The sequence below is a fragment of the Lynx rufus genome, unplaced genomic scaffold (genome assembly GCF_022079265.1).
Source record: "Lynx rufus isolate CCGP_SWC_20201006 ecotype Redwood Valley unplaced genomic scaffold, mLynRuf1.p SCAF_1, whole genome shotgun sequence".
Taxonomy (NCBI): Eukaryota; Metazoa; Chordata; class Mammalia; order Carnivora; family Felidae; genus Lynx; species Lynx rufus.
This window is the reverse complement of record NW_025814823.1, coordinates 67,830,261-67,850,707: the sequence shown is the minus strand read 5'-3', so window position 1 is coordinate 67,850,707 and position 20,447 is coordinate 67,830,261. Positions and strand designations below refer to the sequence as shown.

At 36.9% G+C, this 20,447-nt stretch overlaps 1 protein-coding gene across 1 annotated transcript in view; it reads left to right on the top strand.

Annotated features, from left to right (window-relative positions):
• Positions 1–20,447, top strand: part of UGGT2 (UDP-glucose glycoprotein glucosyltransferase 2) — a 189,379-nt gene that overhangs the window by 116,001 nt on the left and 52,931 nt on the right. The window contains exons 20-23 of the mRNA XM_047081127.1: positions 1,833–1,927; positions 6,667–6,873; positions 11,731–11,862; positions 17,027–17,151. Of these exons, the coding sequence (XP_046937083.1) occupies positions 1,833–1,927; positions 6,667–6,873; positions 11,731–11,862; positions 17,027–17,151 (559 nt within the window). The remainder of the gene's footprint in view (positions 1–1,832; positions 1,928–6,666; positions 6,874–11,730; positions 11,863–17,026; positions 17,152–20,447) is intronic.

Genomic DNA, 20,447 nt, shown 5'->3' with positions numbered 1-20,447 from the left:
GACAAGGATAGTTGGAGTTCAGCTGGTTCGGTTTTGCTTTGTTTTATTTGATGATCTTTGCTCTAGAGAGAAAAATGAGAGCCAATATGTGAAAGATAAAAGAAGACTGAGTTTTGTCTCAGTGTATGAGAGTGATCTAAAGATAAAATGAACTTCATAGTAAGGGGTATATTTTTATAGAGAGTTTTAAGCAGAGGCCACCCAGCCAGTTTTTTAGAATGCCATGGAGTCAAGATTGGATCAGATGGCCCCAGAATTACTTCCTAACAGATCCCAGATTTTATGTTCATAAAGTGGTCTGTCTCCAAGAAATCCAACAAATAATAAAATACAATGCAGTTCTATGTTATGGCAGAATAAGGTCCTGACTGTGACAAGTGAAGGGAAAAGGAAACAGAAACAAGGAATAAAAATAGGAGAAGTCTATTTTTCAGGTTCTGAGGGGTATTTCAAAAATTCCTTCTGGGCATCAGAATAAGTTAGCCTATAATTAATGGCCTTTGCTTAAATCTCTAGCAATTTAAAAGAATGTTAACTGGGAAACACCCAATTTCCTTTTGCTTGGCATTTATATAAACGTGTAAAGAACTGATGGAGTTGTGAGAAATTTACTTAGCACTTTTGAAATAGTTCTCAGTTTACTAACTATGATGGTGAAAGTGCTGACCTTAAAAAGGCGTTAGAATTCTTTACCTTTCTTCTTTGAAAAGAATGTGCTGCTACTGCCTCACACTTAAATTGCTTCAATGTGAATTCAATGTCAGCCCTCTTTCTGTTATAGTTTTCATATAGTTAGATATCACTGAGTGTGGTAGTAATGGTGGCCTCACATCTATTCAGGGGTAAGTTTTTGGTCTGGTAAACATTTTATAATTGTTTCAAGTAGGTTATGTGATCTAAAGGATTGCTTTTGTGTAGGTTTTAATGATGGCTAGACAAGTGTACAGGTGATGCATACAGAGCCTAGATGAAATTAAACCCATTTAACTGTGACTTCATAACTAAAAATTGTTTCTCCTTGTGGTTTCCAAATTTTCAAATTTTTCTGAAAAAAAGAATTGTATTAATGTTGATGGTACAGGTAATGTGAATTAGACCAAGTTAATAATAGAGGTTTGGGAATAAATGAATTGTAAGCTAATATTGCTGTTTTTAGTATCTATTAATAAGCTTTATTGTATGTAGTTTTACATCTATGTGGGGTATAATTCTCAATTTAAAAAAATATATAGCTGTAGCTGGAAGGCCATTTTGCTCGCCAATTCCAAAAACATAAGTATAATACAACTTTTGTCTACTAATAAAAGTATTCCACAGGTATGTCCCTTAGAGACCATTCTTTTTGGTATCCGAGTTTATTTAAAGCTTATATAGCACTCTTCTAGTGTTTTTATATGCCTGTCAGTGTGTGTGTATGTGTGTGTGTGTGTGTGTGTATAATCTTTAGCAATATTTTCTTATTTTCAAAAAATTAGCTTAATACTTTTTAATGTATTTTGTTAGCTGGAAATGTCCCCTGCTTTTAGTTTAATTTTAAAAAGAAGCAGCTACGGGGCGCCTGGGTGGCGCAGTCGGTTAAGCGTCCGACTTCAGCCAGGTCACGATCTCGCGGTCCGTGAGTTTGAGCCCCGCGTCAGACTCTGGGCTGATGGCTCAGAGCCTGGAGCCTGCTTTCGATTCTGTGTCTCCCTCTCTCTCTGCCCCTCCCCCGTTCATGCTCTGTCTCTCTCTGTCCCAAAAATAAATAAACGTTGAAAAAAAAAAAAATTAAAAAAATAAAAATAAAAAAAAATAAAAAGAAGCAGCTTGACTAAACTATTTGATACTTTCAGATGATGATGTAATTTCTTCAGTTACTCTCTGGATTATTGCTGATTTTGACAAACCATCTGGGCGAAAACTACTTTTTAATGCATTAAAGCACATGGTGAGTATTTAGATACTCTTACCACAAAAATTTTATAATTTGTTGTTAATTTTGAGAAAGCCAAATGAAGAACATGCATTAAATCTTATTCTCCTCCACGTTAATGTTTTAAGTCCCTCAGCTTGTTGATAAGGAGGCGAAAACGGGAACTCAAATTCAGTCTCCATGTACAATAGGCAGATTTGACCAGGAAAAGAAAACCCTGCAAGTCGTCCATGATTCAGACCTGTGTGTTCCTGCTTGCCCTTGCTATTAGACATATACTTGTCTGCAATGTGTATGCACTGAATGTTTGTGTCTCCCATAAAATTCAGATGTTCAAATCTAATCTGTAGTGCAGTGGCATTTGGAGGTGCGACCTTTAGGAAGGAATTGGGTGATGAATGGGATCAGTGCCCTTGTAAGAAGAGGTCAGAGAGCCTACTTCACTCTCTGTCCATCATGTGTAGATACATGGACAGATCCGTAGTCTGCAGCCCAGAAGAGGGTCCTCACCAGAACCTGACCGTGCTGGCACCCTGATCTCAGATTCCCAGTCTCCAGAACTGTAGGTAGTACATTTCAGTTGTTTATAAACCACCCTGTCTATGGGTACTTTGTTGTAGCAGCTGGAACTAAGACATAGTAGTTATAAATAGGCTATTAAAACAGAGTGAATGGTCCAGACCCTACCATTACATCAGTGACACCAAATCTAGTTTTTACCAAAAGCAGTTTGTAAGAGCAGTTTTCCATCACATAGTCAGGCAGCACTTTCTTTCTCTGAATATTTAAGAAAAAGAAAATAAATTTTCACTGAAGAGTATTTTAAGCCTTAAGTCAACCTTAATTTTTTTTTTGTTATTAGAGAATTACAAACCAATATACTTCGATAGTATACATTTCTATATTTATTTAAAAATACTCTTTTATGGGGCACCTGGGTGGCTCAGTCAGTTGAGTATCCAACTTTGGCTCAGGTCATGATCTGGTTTGTGCACTGGAGCCCCGCACGGGCTGGCTGCTATCAGCACAGAGCCTCCTCTGGACCCCCTATCCCCACCTCTCTCTCTCTCTGTCCCTCCCCCACTCACACTCACTCTCTCATTAAGGTAAATAAACATTTTTTAAAAATACTCTTCTATAACCTTCCATATTTCTAAGGGAGCATAAAAGTTTGTCTAGATTAAAAACACCTACAAAACGTAACTCAAAGTATTTTATGAAATTGTTTGTTTTGCATTAGCTAAGTGTAAATTTAGTGCTGATAACAAATTACCCCATAACTTAATGGTTTAAAAACAATAAACATTTTCTCAGAGTGTCTGGGGTTTAAGAATTCAAGAGTGACTTGGCCGAGTGGCTGTGGCTCAGGGTTTCTTGTGAGGGTGCAGTCAGGACTCTGGCAGCAGTTGTCTGAAGACTTGACTGGAACCAGAGCATCAGCTGCTAAGAGGGCTTGCGTGGCTGCTGGCAGGGGGCCTCAGTTTGTCACTGGCTCTTCACGGAACATCTCATTCCGTTGCCACATAAACCCCATTTTAGCATTGCTAAGTGTCCACACAACGTGACAGCTGGCTTTCCCTAGAGTGAGTGCTAAAGAGACAGAAGCCACAGTGTGTTTTATGATCTGGCCTCAAAAGTCACACACTGTGCTTCCATAATATCCTATTGATGACACAGATCGCTCCTATCCAGTATGAGGAGGAACAATACGGAAGCACAAGTATAAAGAAGTAGGGATCATCGGGGGCCATCTTGGAGGGGCACTACCACATCAAGAATAGTTAATACATTTTAGATGAAACATAATAACATCAGTTGGGAGAATTTTCATGTCATGTTAGGCAGTCTCAGAACACATTCTGGCTTCATTCAAGCCCTGCAGACCAGCACATTCAAAAAGGGGTGTTTGAGGTCTGTGGAGTACATCACCTCTGCCTTCTGTCTCTTCTCAAGAATTTTTGGTAGCGTGTTCTTTGCGAGGCTGACAGATTGCCTTTTCCCAGTAGTTCCAATGTATGTGGCTCTCCCATTATGCACATATTGGTATGTTTAATGGTGTCCCACATTTCTCTGAGAATCTCATCATTTTAGTTCTTTTTACATTCTATTTTTCAGACTATAGCTCTGTTGATTTATCTTTAAATTCAGTGATCCTTCTGCCAAGTCAAATCTATTGAACCCCACTAGTGAATTTTTCATTTCAGTGATTGTACTTTCCAATTCCAGAGTTTCCATTTGGTTCTTCTTTATAATTTCTATTGCTTTGTTATTATCATCAGTGTAATAAGTTGTTGTACCTTCCTTTAACTCTTTAAGCATGGTTTCCTTTAGTTCTTTGAAGGTACGTGTATGTCTGTTAAGTCCATCATCTAAGGTCCCTCAAAGATAGTTTCTGATGCTTGGTATTTTTCCTTAGTATGAATCATACTGTCCTCTTTCACTGCATATCTCAATCTTTTACTGAAAACCAAACATTTTAGATAATACACTGGAGCACATTTGGATCCCATACCACTTCATCACCTGGACTGTTTGGTCATTTGTTTGTTTAGTGATATGACTGAACTCTCTCTCTAGTCTATCTCCCTCTCGTTGTTTTTCTCTGATGTTCCTGCTCAGACTTTTTCCCTTGTTTTTATCTTTGATCTTGGTTTCCTGGAGACTGCCTCTGAGTCAGCAAAAGCCAATTATTGTTCAAAGTTTATACTTAAATACCCCCAGGCAGTTAGATGTTCACGCTTTACTGTTGGATGTCTGCTTGATTTAAAGGCTGCTTTCCAGGTTAGAGATTTTATGATTTTGCCCCATATTCACAGTGGAATAGTATCTTGGAATGTCCCTGATGACTCCTGAGAAGATTCAACCTTTGGTTTGGTCTTCCAGACTGCCGAGAAGGACTTTAATATTATTTTTAAACTTGACTTCCTAGCAGTTGCCCCTGGGTCAGAGTACCTTTTTATTTAGCAGTATTTGTTTAGGGAATGCCTTCAGTGTGCCCCCTGTCCCATTCTCATTACCCTGAGTGGGGCCACTGTAACACAGATGCAGTTTCCCGGAACCTCAGGGATGAGTGTGATCCCAGGACAGCTCTTTTCATCTCTCTCCTTCTCTGAGTCTCTCTCTCTGTTAAACCCATGGCCGATCTCTCATTCCGCCTCACGTTTTTTTTGCCTGGAGGACCATGTAAAAACACGCTCCAGATGGGATTTCACCCACAGGCTGTCATTTGCTAACTCTTGATCTGGTTCATTAATTGAATTATCTGCGGTATCAATTCTTATTTTTATTCTTTCCAGTATTATATTTTGAGCCTCTCTCATTTTCATTTCAGCCAGCTTGCTTTTAACTTTTGCCTTTCTCTCACTGGGGTCTCTCCTTATCTCTCTGAGTCTGTTTTTTGGAGGCCATGTTTTCTTTTCATAAGTACACAAACTTTAAGAGACTAACATAATGAACACTTATATACCTAACACCTAGATTCTATAATTTTAACATCTTGCCACATTTGTTTTATCTGATTATCTGTTGTTAGTGGGGAGGAAGGGCAGAATAGTCTGCATTTTAAAGTAAGTCACAGAAATCAGCATATATTTTAAAGTACATACATTTTAAAGTAAGTCACAGAAATCAGCATACATCATCCCTTAGTATTTTAATATGCATTTTCTAAGAATTAGGATATTTTACATAACTGCAATACCACTATCCCATTGCCAGTACTAAGCCTACATTAAATTGTTCGCACAAAGATGTCTTTTCTTTTTTCAAGCTAGGATCTAAACGTGTTTCATTGTTACGTTTCATTAGTTTCTTTTATTATAGAACAGTCCCATCCACATTTTGTCTATTGACTTTTTAAAGAGACCAAGCTGGTTGCCTTTTAGAAAAATCCCACCTTACAAATTTCACTGATTTTTTTTTCCTTACAGTATTTTTAACTTGTCCCTTAGCCCTTATATCTCCTCTACACTGGAAGCTATGTCTGACTTAATTAGATTCAGCTTCCGCATGTTCATGAGTGATGATGTATTCTTCATGCTCTGTTTGTACACTACCAACCTGAAAAAAAATTTCAATGTCCAGCATCAATAGAATGTATAAAAGAGTATATTCATACAGTGGAAATCTATGCAGTCCTAAAAAATAAAGCAACTAAAGATACACAAAACAGTGTTGATGAATCTCACAACCATTATGTTGAGTGGAAACAAGGCAGGAAAGAATATATACTGTATGATTATATGAAGCTCAAAATAGGTTAAAGGTTTAATGATGAAACGTAGGTGATAAACCAGAAGAAGAAGCAAGAATGATCCTACAAATAAGTAACAGGATCGTGGTTGTTTTTAGAAAAGTGGAAAGGTGTAGTCATTGGCAGGGTGTCTGAGAGACGTCTTTGGGTTGCTGGCAATGCTCTGTTTCTCGACCTGGGTTATATTTTTATGGGTTAACTCACTGAATTCTACATTTTTGTTTCGTGTATTGTTTTATATATGTTATTTCACATACAAAAAGTGGTTAAAGTATCTTCTAAAAGACTCGTTATACAAAGAGGTGAAGCAGTCGGAGTTCCTAAAGTGACTGTTTTCTGGCTATGTCAGTAGGTACACGTTCAGTACCATCCACATAGAAAGACCTCTGCAGTGAGGGCTGCTGTGTGTTAAAGTGAACAAGCTCGAATGGAAAGAGAAAAGTTCGGCTGTAAAATGATACGTGAGATACCGATCTTTTCCACCTATAAATGTGTTTTGCAGAAAACAAGTGTTCATAGTCGGTTGGGAGTTATTTATAATCCTACATCGAAAATAAATGAAGAAAACACCGCTATTTCTAGAGGAATTTTGGCAGCTTTTCTTACACAGAAAAACAGCTTTTTGAAAAACTTTCTCAGGAAACTGGCGAAGGAAGAAACTGCTACAGCTATTTACTCTGGAGAAAAAATTCACACATTCCTTACTGAGGTCAGTGGCTATTTGTTTGGAGTAAGAAGTATCTGTTGCATTTTTAGAATGTATAAGCCAATGTGGTCATGCTACTGAAAAATGTCAATAAATAAGTATAATCAATTGGGGATAATAAACATTCCTTCAACGGGAAAAGACAGTGATGTGACTTTGCATCAAGGCACTTAGGCAACCAAATTTCACGTATTTCTGCTACTACTGTATGATCCTTGAAGTTGATAGCATTCTAGTTAGGACTTGTATGTGAAGATCGAGAGTTCAAGGGCTATGTTAGTCATACTCAGGTAGTTCACTGAAGGGTCCAGTATGAGGGAAATTCTAAAGATGGAAGATGATCCTCAAGAAAGAAGATCCGTTAATCCACTCAAAAATATCAATTGATTGTCTGCCATACAAGGGAGGTATACTCGTGGACAAGGCAGATATGTTGAGTCCATGCTCCTGTGGAGCTTCCACGGTGGTGGGAAAGGCAGACAAACTAAATGGTACTGGAAAAATACAAAGAAATGAGAGGGTAAATAGTTTGAGGGACGCTCTTTTAGCTGAAGTGGTCAGGGAAGGCATCTCTTAAAGAGCTTATGTTTGAGCAGAGGTCTGAATGTAATGAGAAAATTTGTGAGAAGAATGTACCAGATCCGGGAACACAGTAAGTCTAAAGGACTGACGCAGAGACTGTCTTTCCAGGTTTGAGGTACAGGCAGAAGATCATCATGAGCAAAATAGGGAGCGTGATGTGGAGAGTAGTAGGAGGTGAGGTCAGAAACATAACCCAGATATTTCAGGAATCTGTAGGCCATGGTAAGGAACTGAAGTCTTTCCTGAGTATGATGGGAAACCACTGAGGAATCTTGAAGAAGTGAATAACCCTTAAAAAGGTGACTATGGATGCCATGTGAAATTTTGTAGTAGGCAGACAAGAGTGGATATAGGATGAACAATTGGAATGTTTTTGCAGTAATCTAGACAAGACATAATGGTATCTTGGACTAGGTAGTAGTGGTGGGAATGGTGAGGTGATTGGTACATATTTGTTACAATCAGAATTAGCTGATCAATTGTATGTGATATGTGAAGGTAACATCCTTACATTTTAGCTTAAGCAGCTAGAATTAATGGTGGTGCCTTTTTTTTGAGATCGGAAAGTCTAGATGAAGAGAAGATTTGGACACATAGAGGATCAAGCATTAAGTCTGTACATGTTAAGTTGGAGATGTCTGTTGGACATTCAGGGGGAGATATTGAGTTGACAGTTGAGTTAATGAGTATTGAAATCAACTCAGGGTTATCAGGGTATTTTTAGAGTACATCACTTCGAGAGTTACCAACATTATATATCATTTAAAACCAAGAAACTGGGTGAGATACCTCAGAAATGAGTTGGGTGAAGGAAGAGGGGCTAAAAAATGGAGCTCTGGAATATTCCAACATATAGAGGTATGCAAGAAAAGGATGATCCAGCAAAGGAGACAGATGGAACAGCCATAAGTTAAGAAGATAACCAAGAGAATATGGTATCTTGAAAGTCAGTTGGAGAAAGTATTTCAAGGACAGAATGATCAACTGTGCAGATGTTCCTGAAATTGGGCTTCATAATTGACCATTTACTTGTTAAGGTGGTCATTGGTGACTTTGATGAAAATAGTTTCAGTGGAGTAGTAGGTATAAAAGTAAACTTGATGGAAAAGAGAATGGGAAATCAGGAACTAGAGATAGTGAGTATAGGTAGCTCTTTCAAAAAACTTTATTTTCCCATGAACAGAGAAATATTTTGTAGCCAGAAAAGGACTTGGCATCAAGACTTTCTAAATTTGCGAGATGTTACTTTTTGTAGGCTAATGGAGACAGTCCATCCAAACAATGAGAAAGGAGGATAGGGAGGGGAGCAGAGAAGAAGCAGAGTTCTTGAGTAGATAAGAGGTGCTGGGATCCCCTGGACAGGTGTTTACAGTTGGTCTTAAGAAAAGGAACCATTCATCCATTTTTACTGGAAAGAAGGCAGAATATGTGAGCGTGGCTGCAGAAGGGTAGATTTAGTTGGTGGTAGCAGGATAAAGGACTTCTGATTATTTTCATTTTCAGAAGAAATTCAGGTCATTCGCCAAGTATTAGAGTGAGAGTAGGTATTATTAGAGGTTTGAGGGAAGAGGAGCAAATGCCACATATTCTTCTCTTGTTCTGAGAGAGAGAAAGTGAATTAACTACATTAGTGTGGGAGGGTTTCTAAGGGCCCACTAGTTGTTAACGACTGTAAACTGAAAGTGAGGTCACTATTAGTTGCAGCTTTTTTTCCAGCTGTATTAAGACCATTTTGGTTCCAGTTACAGGGGAAGCAGAGTCGTGCTTAAACAGAGTTGAGGTTTTGCCAGGTGAATATGACTTCAGGGAAGCATTCCAGGGATCTAAGCATGGCAAGTTTGTGTTGCAGTAAAGGCCTTTGAGGTATAACTCGGGAGGAAATTATGGGAGGTGTGATGGGTAATAACGAGGTGGTAGGGGCAGAGGACAGAAGGGATTGGGTAATGGTTGGTATGGTGACACTAGGTTGAATGAGCTGGAAGTTGAGGAGTTTGTGGTCAGAGGGGATGACTGAGATGGAGATTTTGGATGTAAGTGGGATCTCAGGCTGCACTGTCCAATACTGTATCCACTAGCTGCATGTGGCTCTTTTAAACTTAAAATCAAGTTAAAATTCCAGTTGTTTAAGCATCCAGCTTTTGATTTTGGTTCAGGTCATGATCTCATGGTTCATGAGATCGAGCCCCATGTGAGGCTTTGTGCTGACAGCTGGAGGCCTGCTTGGGATTCTGTCTCCCTCTCTTTCTCTGCCCCTCCCACACTCATTCCCTCTCTAAATAAATAAATAAATAAGCAAACAAACAAACTTAAAAAAAATTAAGTTAAAATTTAAATTCAGTGCTCCAGTCATTCTAGCCACGTTTTTTTTTTTTTTTTTTTTTTTTTTTTTAATTAAAAAAAATTTTTTTTTTCAACGTTTATTTATTTTTGGGACAGAGAGAGACAAAGCATGAACGGGGGAGGGGCAGAGAGAGAGGGAGACACAGAATCGGAAACAGGCCCCAGGCTCCGAGCCATCAGCCCAGAGCCTGATGCGGGGCTCGAAGTCCCGGACCACGAGATCGTGACCTGGCTGAAGTCGGACGCTTAACCGACTGCGCCACCCAGGCGCCCCTCTAGCCACGTTTTAAGTGCTCGGTAACCATCCATGGCTGTGGCTGGCATATTGGACTGTTTAGTGGAACATTTCTACCATCGTGGGAGCGTACCAGGAACCTGCTAGAAATTCAGAATTTAAGGCCCCACCTTGGATCTTCTGAAGTAGAAACTACATTTCAACAAGGCTTCCAGGTGATTGCACATTAAACTTTGATAAGTACTGATATGGAGAGTGTTTCTTAGTGTGAAGATGTGAAGAAGCTATTCGTGGTTTATTTTCTGTGAATGTCCATATATTTTTTGACTCTCACCAAGGATTACTTTTATATTTCAGAAATAAAATGCACTATTACTGAATTGGTTTTGTGAGGTTGGTATAATGGGGTGTGATAGGGTATTTCTATTTTAAACACTGTTTTTTTTTTTCACTGAGGGTACCAAAATGGGGTACTGAGTTCAGAATTTAATTAACATTTGTTTAATTTCTCTAATGATAAATTGTATTTAAGTTGATGTTCCCTAGCATATTCCCTAGCATTACTAGTCAGTAATCCACCTGAAATCTTCAAAGAATGAATGTGGCATGTGATATCTACTTGTAACAGGATTTATAAATGTTATAATTGGCTTGGCAAAGAAATATTCTTTTTTAAAATGTAGTTTCAACATTATGGAGGTTTCTCAAAAAACTAAAAATAGAACTACCCTACGACCCAGCAGTTGCACTACTAGGCGTCTATCCAGGGGACACAGGTATGCTGTTTCGAAGGGACACACGCACCCCCACGTTTATAGCAGCACTATCCACAATAGCCAAAGGAAAGAGCCCAAATGTCCATCGATGGATGAACAGATAAAGAAAATGTGAGGTATATATATACATGTATACATATATATACACACACACACACACACACACACACACACACACACACACAATGGAGGATTAGTCGGCAATCAAAAAGAATGAAATCTTGCCATTTGCAACTACATGGATGGAACTGGAGGGTACTATGCTAAGTGAAATTAGTCAGAGAAAGACAAAAATCATATGACTTCACTCATATGAGGACTTTAAGAGACAAAACAGATGAACATAAGGGAAAGGAAACAAAAATAAAAACAGGGAGGGGGACAAAGCAAAAGAGACTCATAAATATGGAGAACAAACTGAGGGTTGCTGGAGGGGTTGTGGGAGGTAGGATGGGTTAAATGGGTAAGGAATCTACTGAAATCATTGCTTCACTATAAACTAATTTGGATGTAAATTTTTAAAATAAAAAATAAAGTTAAGTTTAAATAAAATGTAGTTTCAGATGAAAATAGTGCTTTTTAAATCAGAATTTAGAATAATTTCAAATTTTGCATTAATATATTAAAGTAGGCTTTGTTAAAATGATTTGCTGGGGCACCTGGTTGGCTCAGTCAGTTAATAGTCCGACATCGGCTCAGTTCATGATCTCACTGTCTGTGAGTTTGAGCCCCACGTCAGGCTCTGTGTGGACAGCTCAGAGCCTGGAGCCTGCTTCGGATTCCGTGTCTCCCTCTCTCACTGCCCCTCCCCTGCTCACACTCTGTGTCTCTCTCAAAAATAAGTGTTAAAAAAAATTTTTTTTTTAAATAAAAAATGATTTGCTATATTTCTTTTGTTAATTTCATCCTTCTTAATTTATGGTTTAGGGGATGGATAAGAACGCTTTTCAGAAAAAATATAATACCATTGGAGTGAATATTTTCCGAACTCATCAGCTGTTCTGTCAAGATGTACTTAAAATTCGTCCTGGAGAAATAGGTATTGTCAGCAATGGGAAAGTAAGTAGAAAACGCAATTGCTCGCTTTTTCTCACTGACCCGTGACCTGGGGGCCTGTCACAACACGCAGGAGATACGGCTCCTGTGCTGGACACAGTGGACAGGGGTCAGCATAAACTACCTGTGGTCCCACCCCTTCCCCCAGAGATGGACACATCGAATGTGGAGTGAAAGAGCTTTCGTATGGGAATAGCTGTTATTGTGTTCTAATGTAAGGATTAGAACAACTACTACAACATTGCAACTAAGAGCCACTGTTGCTATAGATGTGGAAAGTATGTTGTGATGCCTTTTTCTTCTTGTCGCTTTTCTCTACAATTGACTGTGTTAACTTCCATAAGTACCGAATTGTTATTTTTGAAATATAAAGTCATAGTTATTAATGTAATCATTAAAATCTATAAGAAAAATCACTACTTCAACCCTCCTAATGAAATTGGTTATTCATAGTTTATTGTTTTACCTTCTAACTCTTTTCTCTACCCTACATAGGCATGTCTGGTTTGTAAAAATACATAATTTAATCCTGTTATATACATGCATGTATAAAATTTTATATCACATTTTTTTTCTCTTGGTATATCGGAAACATTTTCTTATTAGAGAGGTCTTTATAGACCTACAAAATTAATATCTACTTAATATTTTTTGAGTATGAGAATCTTGTTTTCTCAGTAATGATTTAAGTTTTAAAAAATTGAATCTGGGGGGCGCCTGGGTGGCTCAGTCGGTTAAGCCTCCGACTTCAGCTCAGGTCACGATCTCACGGTCCATGAGTTCGAGCCCCGCGTGGGGCTCTGGGCTGATGGCTCAGAGCCTGGAGCCTGCTTCCGATTCTGTGTCTCCCTCTCTCTCTGCCCCTCCCCATTCATGCTCTGTCTCTCTCTGTCTCAAAAATAAATAAACGTTAAAAAAAAATATTTTTTTAATAAAAAAAAAATTGAATCTGGTGCATAGATTTATTAAGAAATCAACTACGGGGTGCCTGGGTGGCTCAATCGGTTAGGCGTCCGACTTTGGCTCAGGTCATGATCTCACGGTCTGTGGGTTCGAGCCCCGCGTCGGGCTCTGTGCTGACAGCTCAGAGCCTGGAGCCCGTTTCAGATTCTGTGTCTCCCTCTCTCTCTGCCCCTCCCCTGTTCATGCTCTGTCTCTCTCTGTCTCAAAAATAAATAAACGTTAAAAAAAAAAAAAAAAGAAATCAACTAATGCAATATGTTTGGCATCCTCTGTTTGAACTACCAAATTATATGACCCAAATTGTCTTCCAAGGTCTAGTGCGCTCTTAACGTTTTTGTTTTCTACATTTCTAGGTGAAGCTCTCTTTATCTAATGTTTTATTCCCCTATCATTTTCCCTGAAAATTATGCTCATTTTTTTCTTATCTGACTCTATAAAGACTAGGAACTGGAGAGTAGAGAGGGTCTCACATCCACAAGCCTCTGCAGATCAAATATATCTGCTTCAATGTAGCAGTTTTCAGGCTAATTGTATTTAAGTGTTCATCTTTGTATGGTGCTGTTTTATAAATTGGTGACAATGGTTGCCATTTATTGCATTAATACACAGTATTTGTGAATTTGATAAGCAAGGTTTGTGGAAGCCCAGTAATGTCATTGCTTTTTATTTTTAACAGTTGTTTGGGGAGGAAATGTGGCTTTTTAGAACAGTTTTGCAGTATATGGCTCTGTCCCTTTGGCTCTGTCTAGCACTGTAAGGGGTGAAGAGGGAAAAAAATTACACCAGCTGTATTTAGTACCTTGTCTTTTGATTATATGTTGTGGAAAGGCTACCCTATGTTTTCTTTGCTGTTATTTAATGTAATTCACATATTACCCATGTTATCGATAGCAAATGTTATAGTTATATTTACCCTTATTTCTCCTAGAATAATTGTTTCACTTCATCTTCCTTGAAATTGACAAAAATATTCAGATTCTAATTTTGCACGTGCTGTGATCAATCTTCTAGGTTCTGAGAGTATAGTAGTGAACAAACTTGTTTTCATGAAGTTTATATTTTGGTGGGCAGTGACACCTAACAAGTAGCATCCTTATTGATAAGGTGCCATTTGGAGAGAGCCAGAGGAGGCAGGGAGGGGGGTGGGGGGGTAGAGCAAGCCGAGTGGAATATGTGCAAGAGGAATGTTCTAGATTGAGAGAACAGTGAGTACAAAGGTCCTGAGGTGAGATGATCACTGTGTCCTAAAAATAGCCAGTACAGAGAGTAGTCAGAAGAGAAGCTTCAGAAAAGTAGCTGCTGACCAGATCCCGTAGGGTTTCAGGACATTGTAAGGACTCCTGCTTTTCTGTGAGTGAGTTGTGAAGTTTAGTTCTGGGCAGAGGACTGACATGGTCTGACTTACGTCTTCTTTGCGCATCTCTAGTGGCTGTTCAATAGAGAATAAAACATAGGGCATCAGGAGAGCAGTCAGGAGCTAGTTCAGTAGTCCACGTGAGAGCTGATGGTGACTTGTACTGGAATGGCCCTGGAGGAGGAAGTGAGGGATGTATCGTGGAGGAAGAGTGGACCTGAATTACTGACAGACTTGGGGTGGAATGGAGAGAACCGTGTGACTGGCAAAGTGAGGCTGCTCAGGACGAGTGGAAGGGGAGGGAAGATGGAAATTCAGTTCCGGATGTAGGAAGAGTTCAGTGGCCAGTTCTGGTCCTGTGCCTGCTCTTGGGCTGACACTTGAGCATATGAGTTGAATTCAGGGAAGAGGTTGGGCCGGAGGTAGATATTAAGTTAAATTATGTTGGCTTTTGCGTTGATTAGTAGAAAATTATAATTTTATGTTTTTAATTTATGAAACTGTAATTTGAATAGAAAAGTATAATGTATCTGAAAGCAAGTACTGTGGCTTAGAGCTGTGTAATGTAATACTTAGCTTGTTACTCTCAAAGTGAGGCCTTAAAGCACAGTAGTCACAGCAATTGCAGCAGATAGGTACAACTCTCAGCCAGATCGTTTAATGCTTGAAATCTGACATTTTAGAATCAGCCTTCATCGTGAACCTGTCCAAATGTTTGTTAGAATTGGAACATACTCAGGTTGTTTATGAATGATCAAAACCGGGGGGTGGTGATTATCTCATACTTTCTTACTAAGATGCTGAAGAATTAAAAATGCATTTATTTTTAGTATTAAATAAAACTCTAATACTGCCACTATAATTATAACAGATTTATTGTCATTAACCTACATGTTTACAAATTGGCGAAAGATGGCGTAGCAGGCAGTAGAGAAGCAGGGCCTTTTTTGTTATTTTTTTTTTTTTTAGCCAAACAAATCTCTGTTTGAATTCCATTTCACCATTAATTAATTAATTATATGACTTCTATGAGACTTGGCTTAGAAATATCATTTGGACAGTGGGAATGGTGATGGTCTATTTTACAGAGTTGTCAGAGATTAAATATACTTTTATAGGTAAAGCACATAAAACAGCCCCAGACACAGAGCAGATTTTCAGTAAATATTAATTCCTGTTTTCTCTTTAAATATTTGAAGGCTGTCATGAGAAATAGTGGGTACATTTGTAGACCTGATTTGTGTTACATTTGATGAGAGAGTCAATATAGAATCATACTGAGATGTCCATGAGTGGAGAGAGATTTTTATAAAGCTCAGTGTGTGGATGAACATTCTAACAGAGTTTTCTAAAATTTTAATGAGCTGTCAGAGGTAATGCATTTCTGTTACAACAGTTATTCCGTATAACTGAAAAATCACATTTCCAAAATGTTGTAAAGAAGATGGAAGCACCAGATACATTTTATTATGTTTGTACATGATTTTCAAGTTCAGTGTTCCTTTTCCCAACTTAGACATTATGTGATTTTATACTGTTTATGTTACTTTATCCCACAAGAATCAAGTTTCTCCTAGCTGTTTCACACTGCACTCACATAGGTGAAATAGAGCCAGTTCTCTGGTGAATTTAATCAATGAAGAGAGCCAATCTAATTAACCCCTTAAGAAAATAATTTGAGATTATATTTCCTTTTTCTGAGTTATTAACAAAACTGCTCAAATCAATAGAGGTGGTACAGATAAAATTCAGCTATTTTCCAGGCCTCCTATTCATAGTCCATAAAATATAACATTGAAAGTGCTTTCAAAGTATCTCAAAAGTGATACCAAATCTTAAGGCAATGAAATGTTTCTATGTGTACTTTTAGTTTTATGGTATCCATTTTTTCATTTTGAAGAGCCCGTTTTATATGTTTAAGGGTGAAACATGATATTTGTTTAGTTGGAATGCTAACATCCCAGCTAATATCACCTGTGATATGAGCAAATAATAAAAAATTCAAGAACTATACCTCATTCATTTTTAGAAAAATATTAATTGCAGAAGCAGATGAAGCAGTCGAGGGAGTGAGAAAATCTGCTACAACCATTTAATTCTGGTCTGTTTACCAAGAAAAAAAGGATTCTGGATGCTATACTTTGTGGTTGTCATTAAGTGTAAGTGTTTAGGGCATAAGACTATGTCAGGCTCACCTTCTACATCGGTGCTTGCATTCATAATATGATGATGTTGCATGGATTAATTTCGAAACTAGGCGTGTGACAATTTGACAACTCCTCCTCTAGAGTTAACTGGTTCACAGCCGACTTGCATACATGAACTTACTGTGGTCCAAACCATTTATACAGCATCAGTTAGATGAAGATGGGTTGGTATGTTTAAGTGATTATGTGATTTGTCTTTGGTTTTTTGCTCGTTTATGCCTTGCTTATGTATTAATTCGTATCTACGTCATGTAGGCCACAATTGATAGATGAATGGAAAAGCAAATTGAAAATAAAAGACTTATGAAATACAGACCGTTTCATAATTTACCTTAGAATGAAAAGCCTTAGGTTTTTGAAAGCATTATGTTTCAAAGTAAAACTTTCTAATGGAAATAATTTACTACTTTTCTATTTTGTCAGTTAGATATTGGTGTTTATGCAAATGTTACTTGTAATATGAAAGTGAGAAAACCTTTTTCTCTTTGTCTCCCAGTAGATTTAGTAAGTGGTGGGATTGATCGCCACCGTCTGTTTAATCGGTAATCGGTTGTTGTTTAAATATCTGTTTGATGAGAAAATATTTGTCCCAAACTGGTATCTTCTAGAAGGTATACAATAATAAAACTACTTTTATTTTAAGTTCTTAGGACCTTTAGATGAAAATTTCTATACAGAAGATTTTTACTTCTTGGAAAAGATAACATTTACTAATTTAGTAGAGAAAATTAAAGGCGTTGTTGAAAATATGAAAATCAGCTCAAAGAAGTAAGTATTTAAAATCGTAAGAGAAATTCATTTCAGGATGTGCTATTTTGCATCTTATTTTTTTCTTTTTAAGAATAGAAAATATTTCAAATATGTACACAATTAAAGATATAAGCGATATGTAGAGAATATTTAAAAATGATAATAAAGGACATCCACATACTCACCACCACCAAACTGTACATGTTAATGGTTTGTTTTATTTGCCTTGGATCTCACTGTCCTCTTTGTTTCTTACCCACCTACACAGTCTCCATCCTCCCTGAGAAGTAACCATTTTCCTAAATGCTGTGTGCATGATTCCATACTCATATTTATACTTTGCTTCATTTCTGAATATCCATGAGCAGTGTTGTTTGGGTTGAATGCCTGACTTTTATAGAGAAACTCTGTTTCCTGTAGGTTCCTCTGCACTCTACTTCCTCTGGAGCTTCATCCAGGTTCATGTACGCAGTTCATTTTAATTCCTTTTCGGTGTTTAATGAATATTCTGTAGCTCGTTTATGCAGTCCATTACTGAGGTACAGTGAACTTGGCTTTAGTGTTTTTACTGTTACAGAAGTGCTGGAGTGAACCGGCTTTCAGTGTCTCCTTGTGCAGTGTGAGTTTCTCTAGAGCACAGGGGTGTTGCAGTTGGGTTGTAGGGTGTGCGTGTCTTCAGCCTTACCAGATATTGTTAAATACCCTTTAAAGTCGTTGCAGCAATTAACACTCCCACCAGAAAGGTGAAAGTTCTGTTTCCACAGGTTCTTACCAATACCTGGAGTTGTCTGACTTGATAATTTTCTCTGTCTGGTGGATGTGAAATTGTGGCTTGTTTTACTTTGCATTTCTTTGACTCTTAGTAAAGTTGAGTATCTTCTCATACGATTATTTTCATTCACGTTTACCCTTCTGTAAAATACCTGTTTGTGTCTTTTGCTCAGTTATCTGTTGGGCTTTTTTTCTTCTTTTAATGATCTATAAACATATTCTCTGTGATTCTGTATACTAATCTTTATCAGTTATATGTGTTACAAATATTATATTCTAGTTTGTGACATGACTATTTACTTTTTTATTGGAATTTTTTACCAAATACTTAGATGATTTTTATTTTAATGTCAAAACATTATCAGGATTTTTCTGTCATGGTTTGTCTGTGGTCTCTGTGTGTGAGTGAGGGAGGGAGTGAGTGAGTGTGTGTGTGTGTGTGTATGTATAGGATATATAAGAATTTTTTTCTAGTCTGCGTTCATAAAGATATTCTCCTTTATTGTCTTCTAAAAGTTTTACAGTTTCGCTTTTTTATTGGTTTATATCTTTAGTTCTTCTTGGATTTTTAAAAAAGTGTTTGTTTATTTTGAGAGAGAGTGTGTATGTGTGAGTGAGCAGAGGAGGGGCAGATCTGCACTGTCAGCACAGAGCCCCATGCAGGGCTCGATCCCATGAACTGAGATCATGACCTGAGCTCATGTCCTTAATTCTTCTTAGATCTTTATATTGTTCCACTGGTATGCTGTCTCATGCTAGTCCCACACTCCAGTTACCACAGCTTTATAATAAATTTTGATAATAGCAAAAATTTTCTCTTCTGTCTCTTCTTCAAAATTGCATCGATTGTTTTTTGCTACTTGTTTTTCCACATAAATGTAATTAGAACCAGCATAACAAGTTCTACAAAAAACTGTCCTGGAATTTTTATGAGAATTTCCGTGAATTTATAGATTAGTTTAAGAATTGCCATTTTTATGTAATATTAAATTATCTCATCTGTTAAATATATACATATATTGTTTATGTATGGCTATATGAATGTATAATATATAAAACATATAAAATAACATATAGGTATATAACTGATGTATCTGGCATACAATTTATATGTGGTATATGATTTATATATAAACATATGTATATAAGAATATGTAGGTAGATAGTTTGACACACTTACTTAGTGTTCCTTTTGGGTCCTTTGGTGAAGCTTCCGTTTTTTCCCCATGAGTTTTTACACATGTAGTTTTAGATTTATTCCCTTGTACTTTATACTTTTAGCCCATATTATAAATAGTGTACTTTATATTTTCAAATTGTTTATTGCTAAATTACAGGAATAATAATAAATTCTATAATAAATAATAAATAATAAATTCTATATTGATCTTCCTTGCTCAACTCTCTTATTTTTTGTAACATTTTATCTGATGTTAGACGCTCTTGTCATTTGTGAATTGTAACAGCTTCGTACTTTAACTTCTAGCTTTTAAAACATCTCCTGTTGGCCTTTCTCTTGTTCTAGTTTGCTTAATTTAGGATAGACTTATTTTACTGTTTTACTTTTCATATATGTAGATTTAGGACCTGGCAGGCTCTTAATTGTTTTGGTTGTTTTTATCAGTTTCAGTTTTTACTATTTTTTTCATCTGTTCTCTTTCATAAACTTCTCAAGTTGGGTTCTAAGCTTTTTAATATCACATTTTTTTTCCTTACATACCCTTAAATTACAGGCTTAAAAGTGTCTTTCTAAACTCTATTTAGCTGTATCACATAAGTTGTGATATATAAATGCTTCATTATGATTCATTGCTAACATGTTCAGATTTCTGGGTTTTTTAACATTTGCTTGTTAAGATGTTTTGAAATATTTATAGTGTCTTCTTCATGAAGGCAAACTCCTTGTCCATTTTATCATTTTTATCTTCCTTATATGGAATTGTGCCTAGATCTTGTTAGACATCCAGTAAATCTTTATTGAATAAATAAATGAATAAGATGCATTTTAAAAATTTTAAGTGACACAGTGTGTTATTAGTTGATTTCCAGTTTGTTTTTGAACTGTGATTAGAGAACATGGTTTATGAAAATCAATTATTTGGTATTTATTTCTACAAATTTTGTGAGACAGCGTTAATCTTTATCATTGTTCCATGCCTGATTTTTTTAAGGCTTATTCTCTAATTGTGTGGAAGATTTTACACATTTATTATTTTGAACATGCTATTTTTTTTCCAACCATCGAAATACTGAATTATTCTTTATCTGTCAGTTACTAGATGAAGTTTGTTAAAACACTGCAATGATGATTATGGATCTGTCATTTAATTCTTGCAACTTTGTCAAATTTTATTCTAAATATTTTGAGCTATAGTTATATATACTCTGATTCAGAATTATGTTTCTAGTGAATTGTTCCTTTTATCATTATATATTACTCCTTTTGCTATAATTTCGTCTTAAAGTCTGTGGGGTCTCGTATTTAAGCCACATCAACATTCTTTTTGGTTAATGCTTTTCTGTTTTATCTTTTTCCATTTACT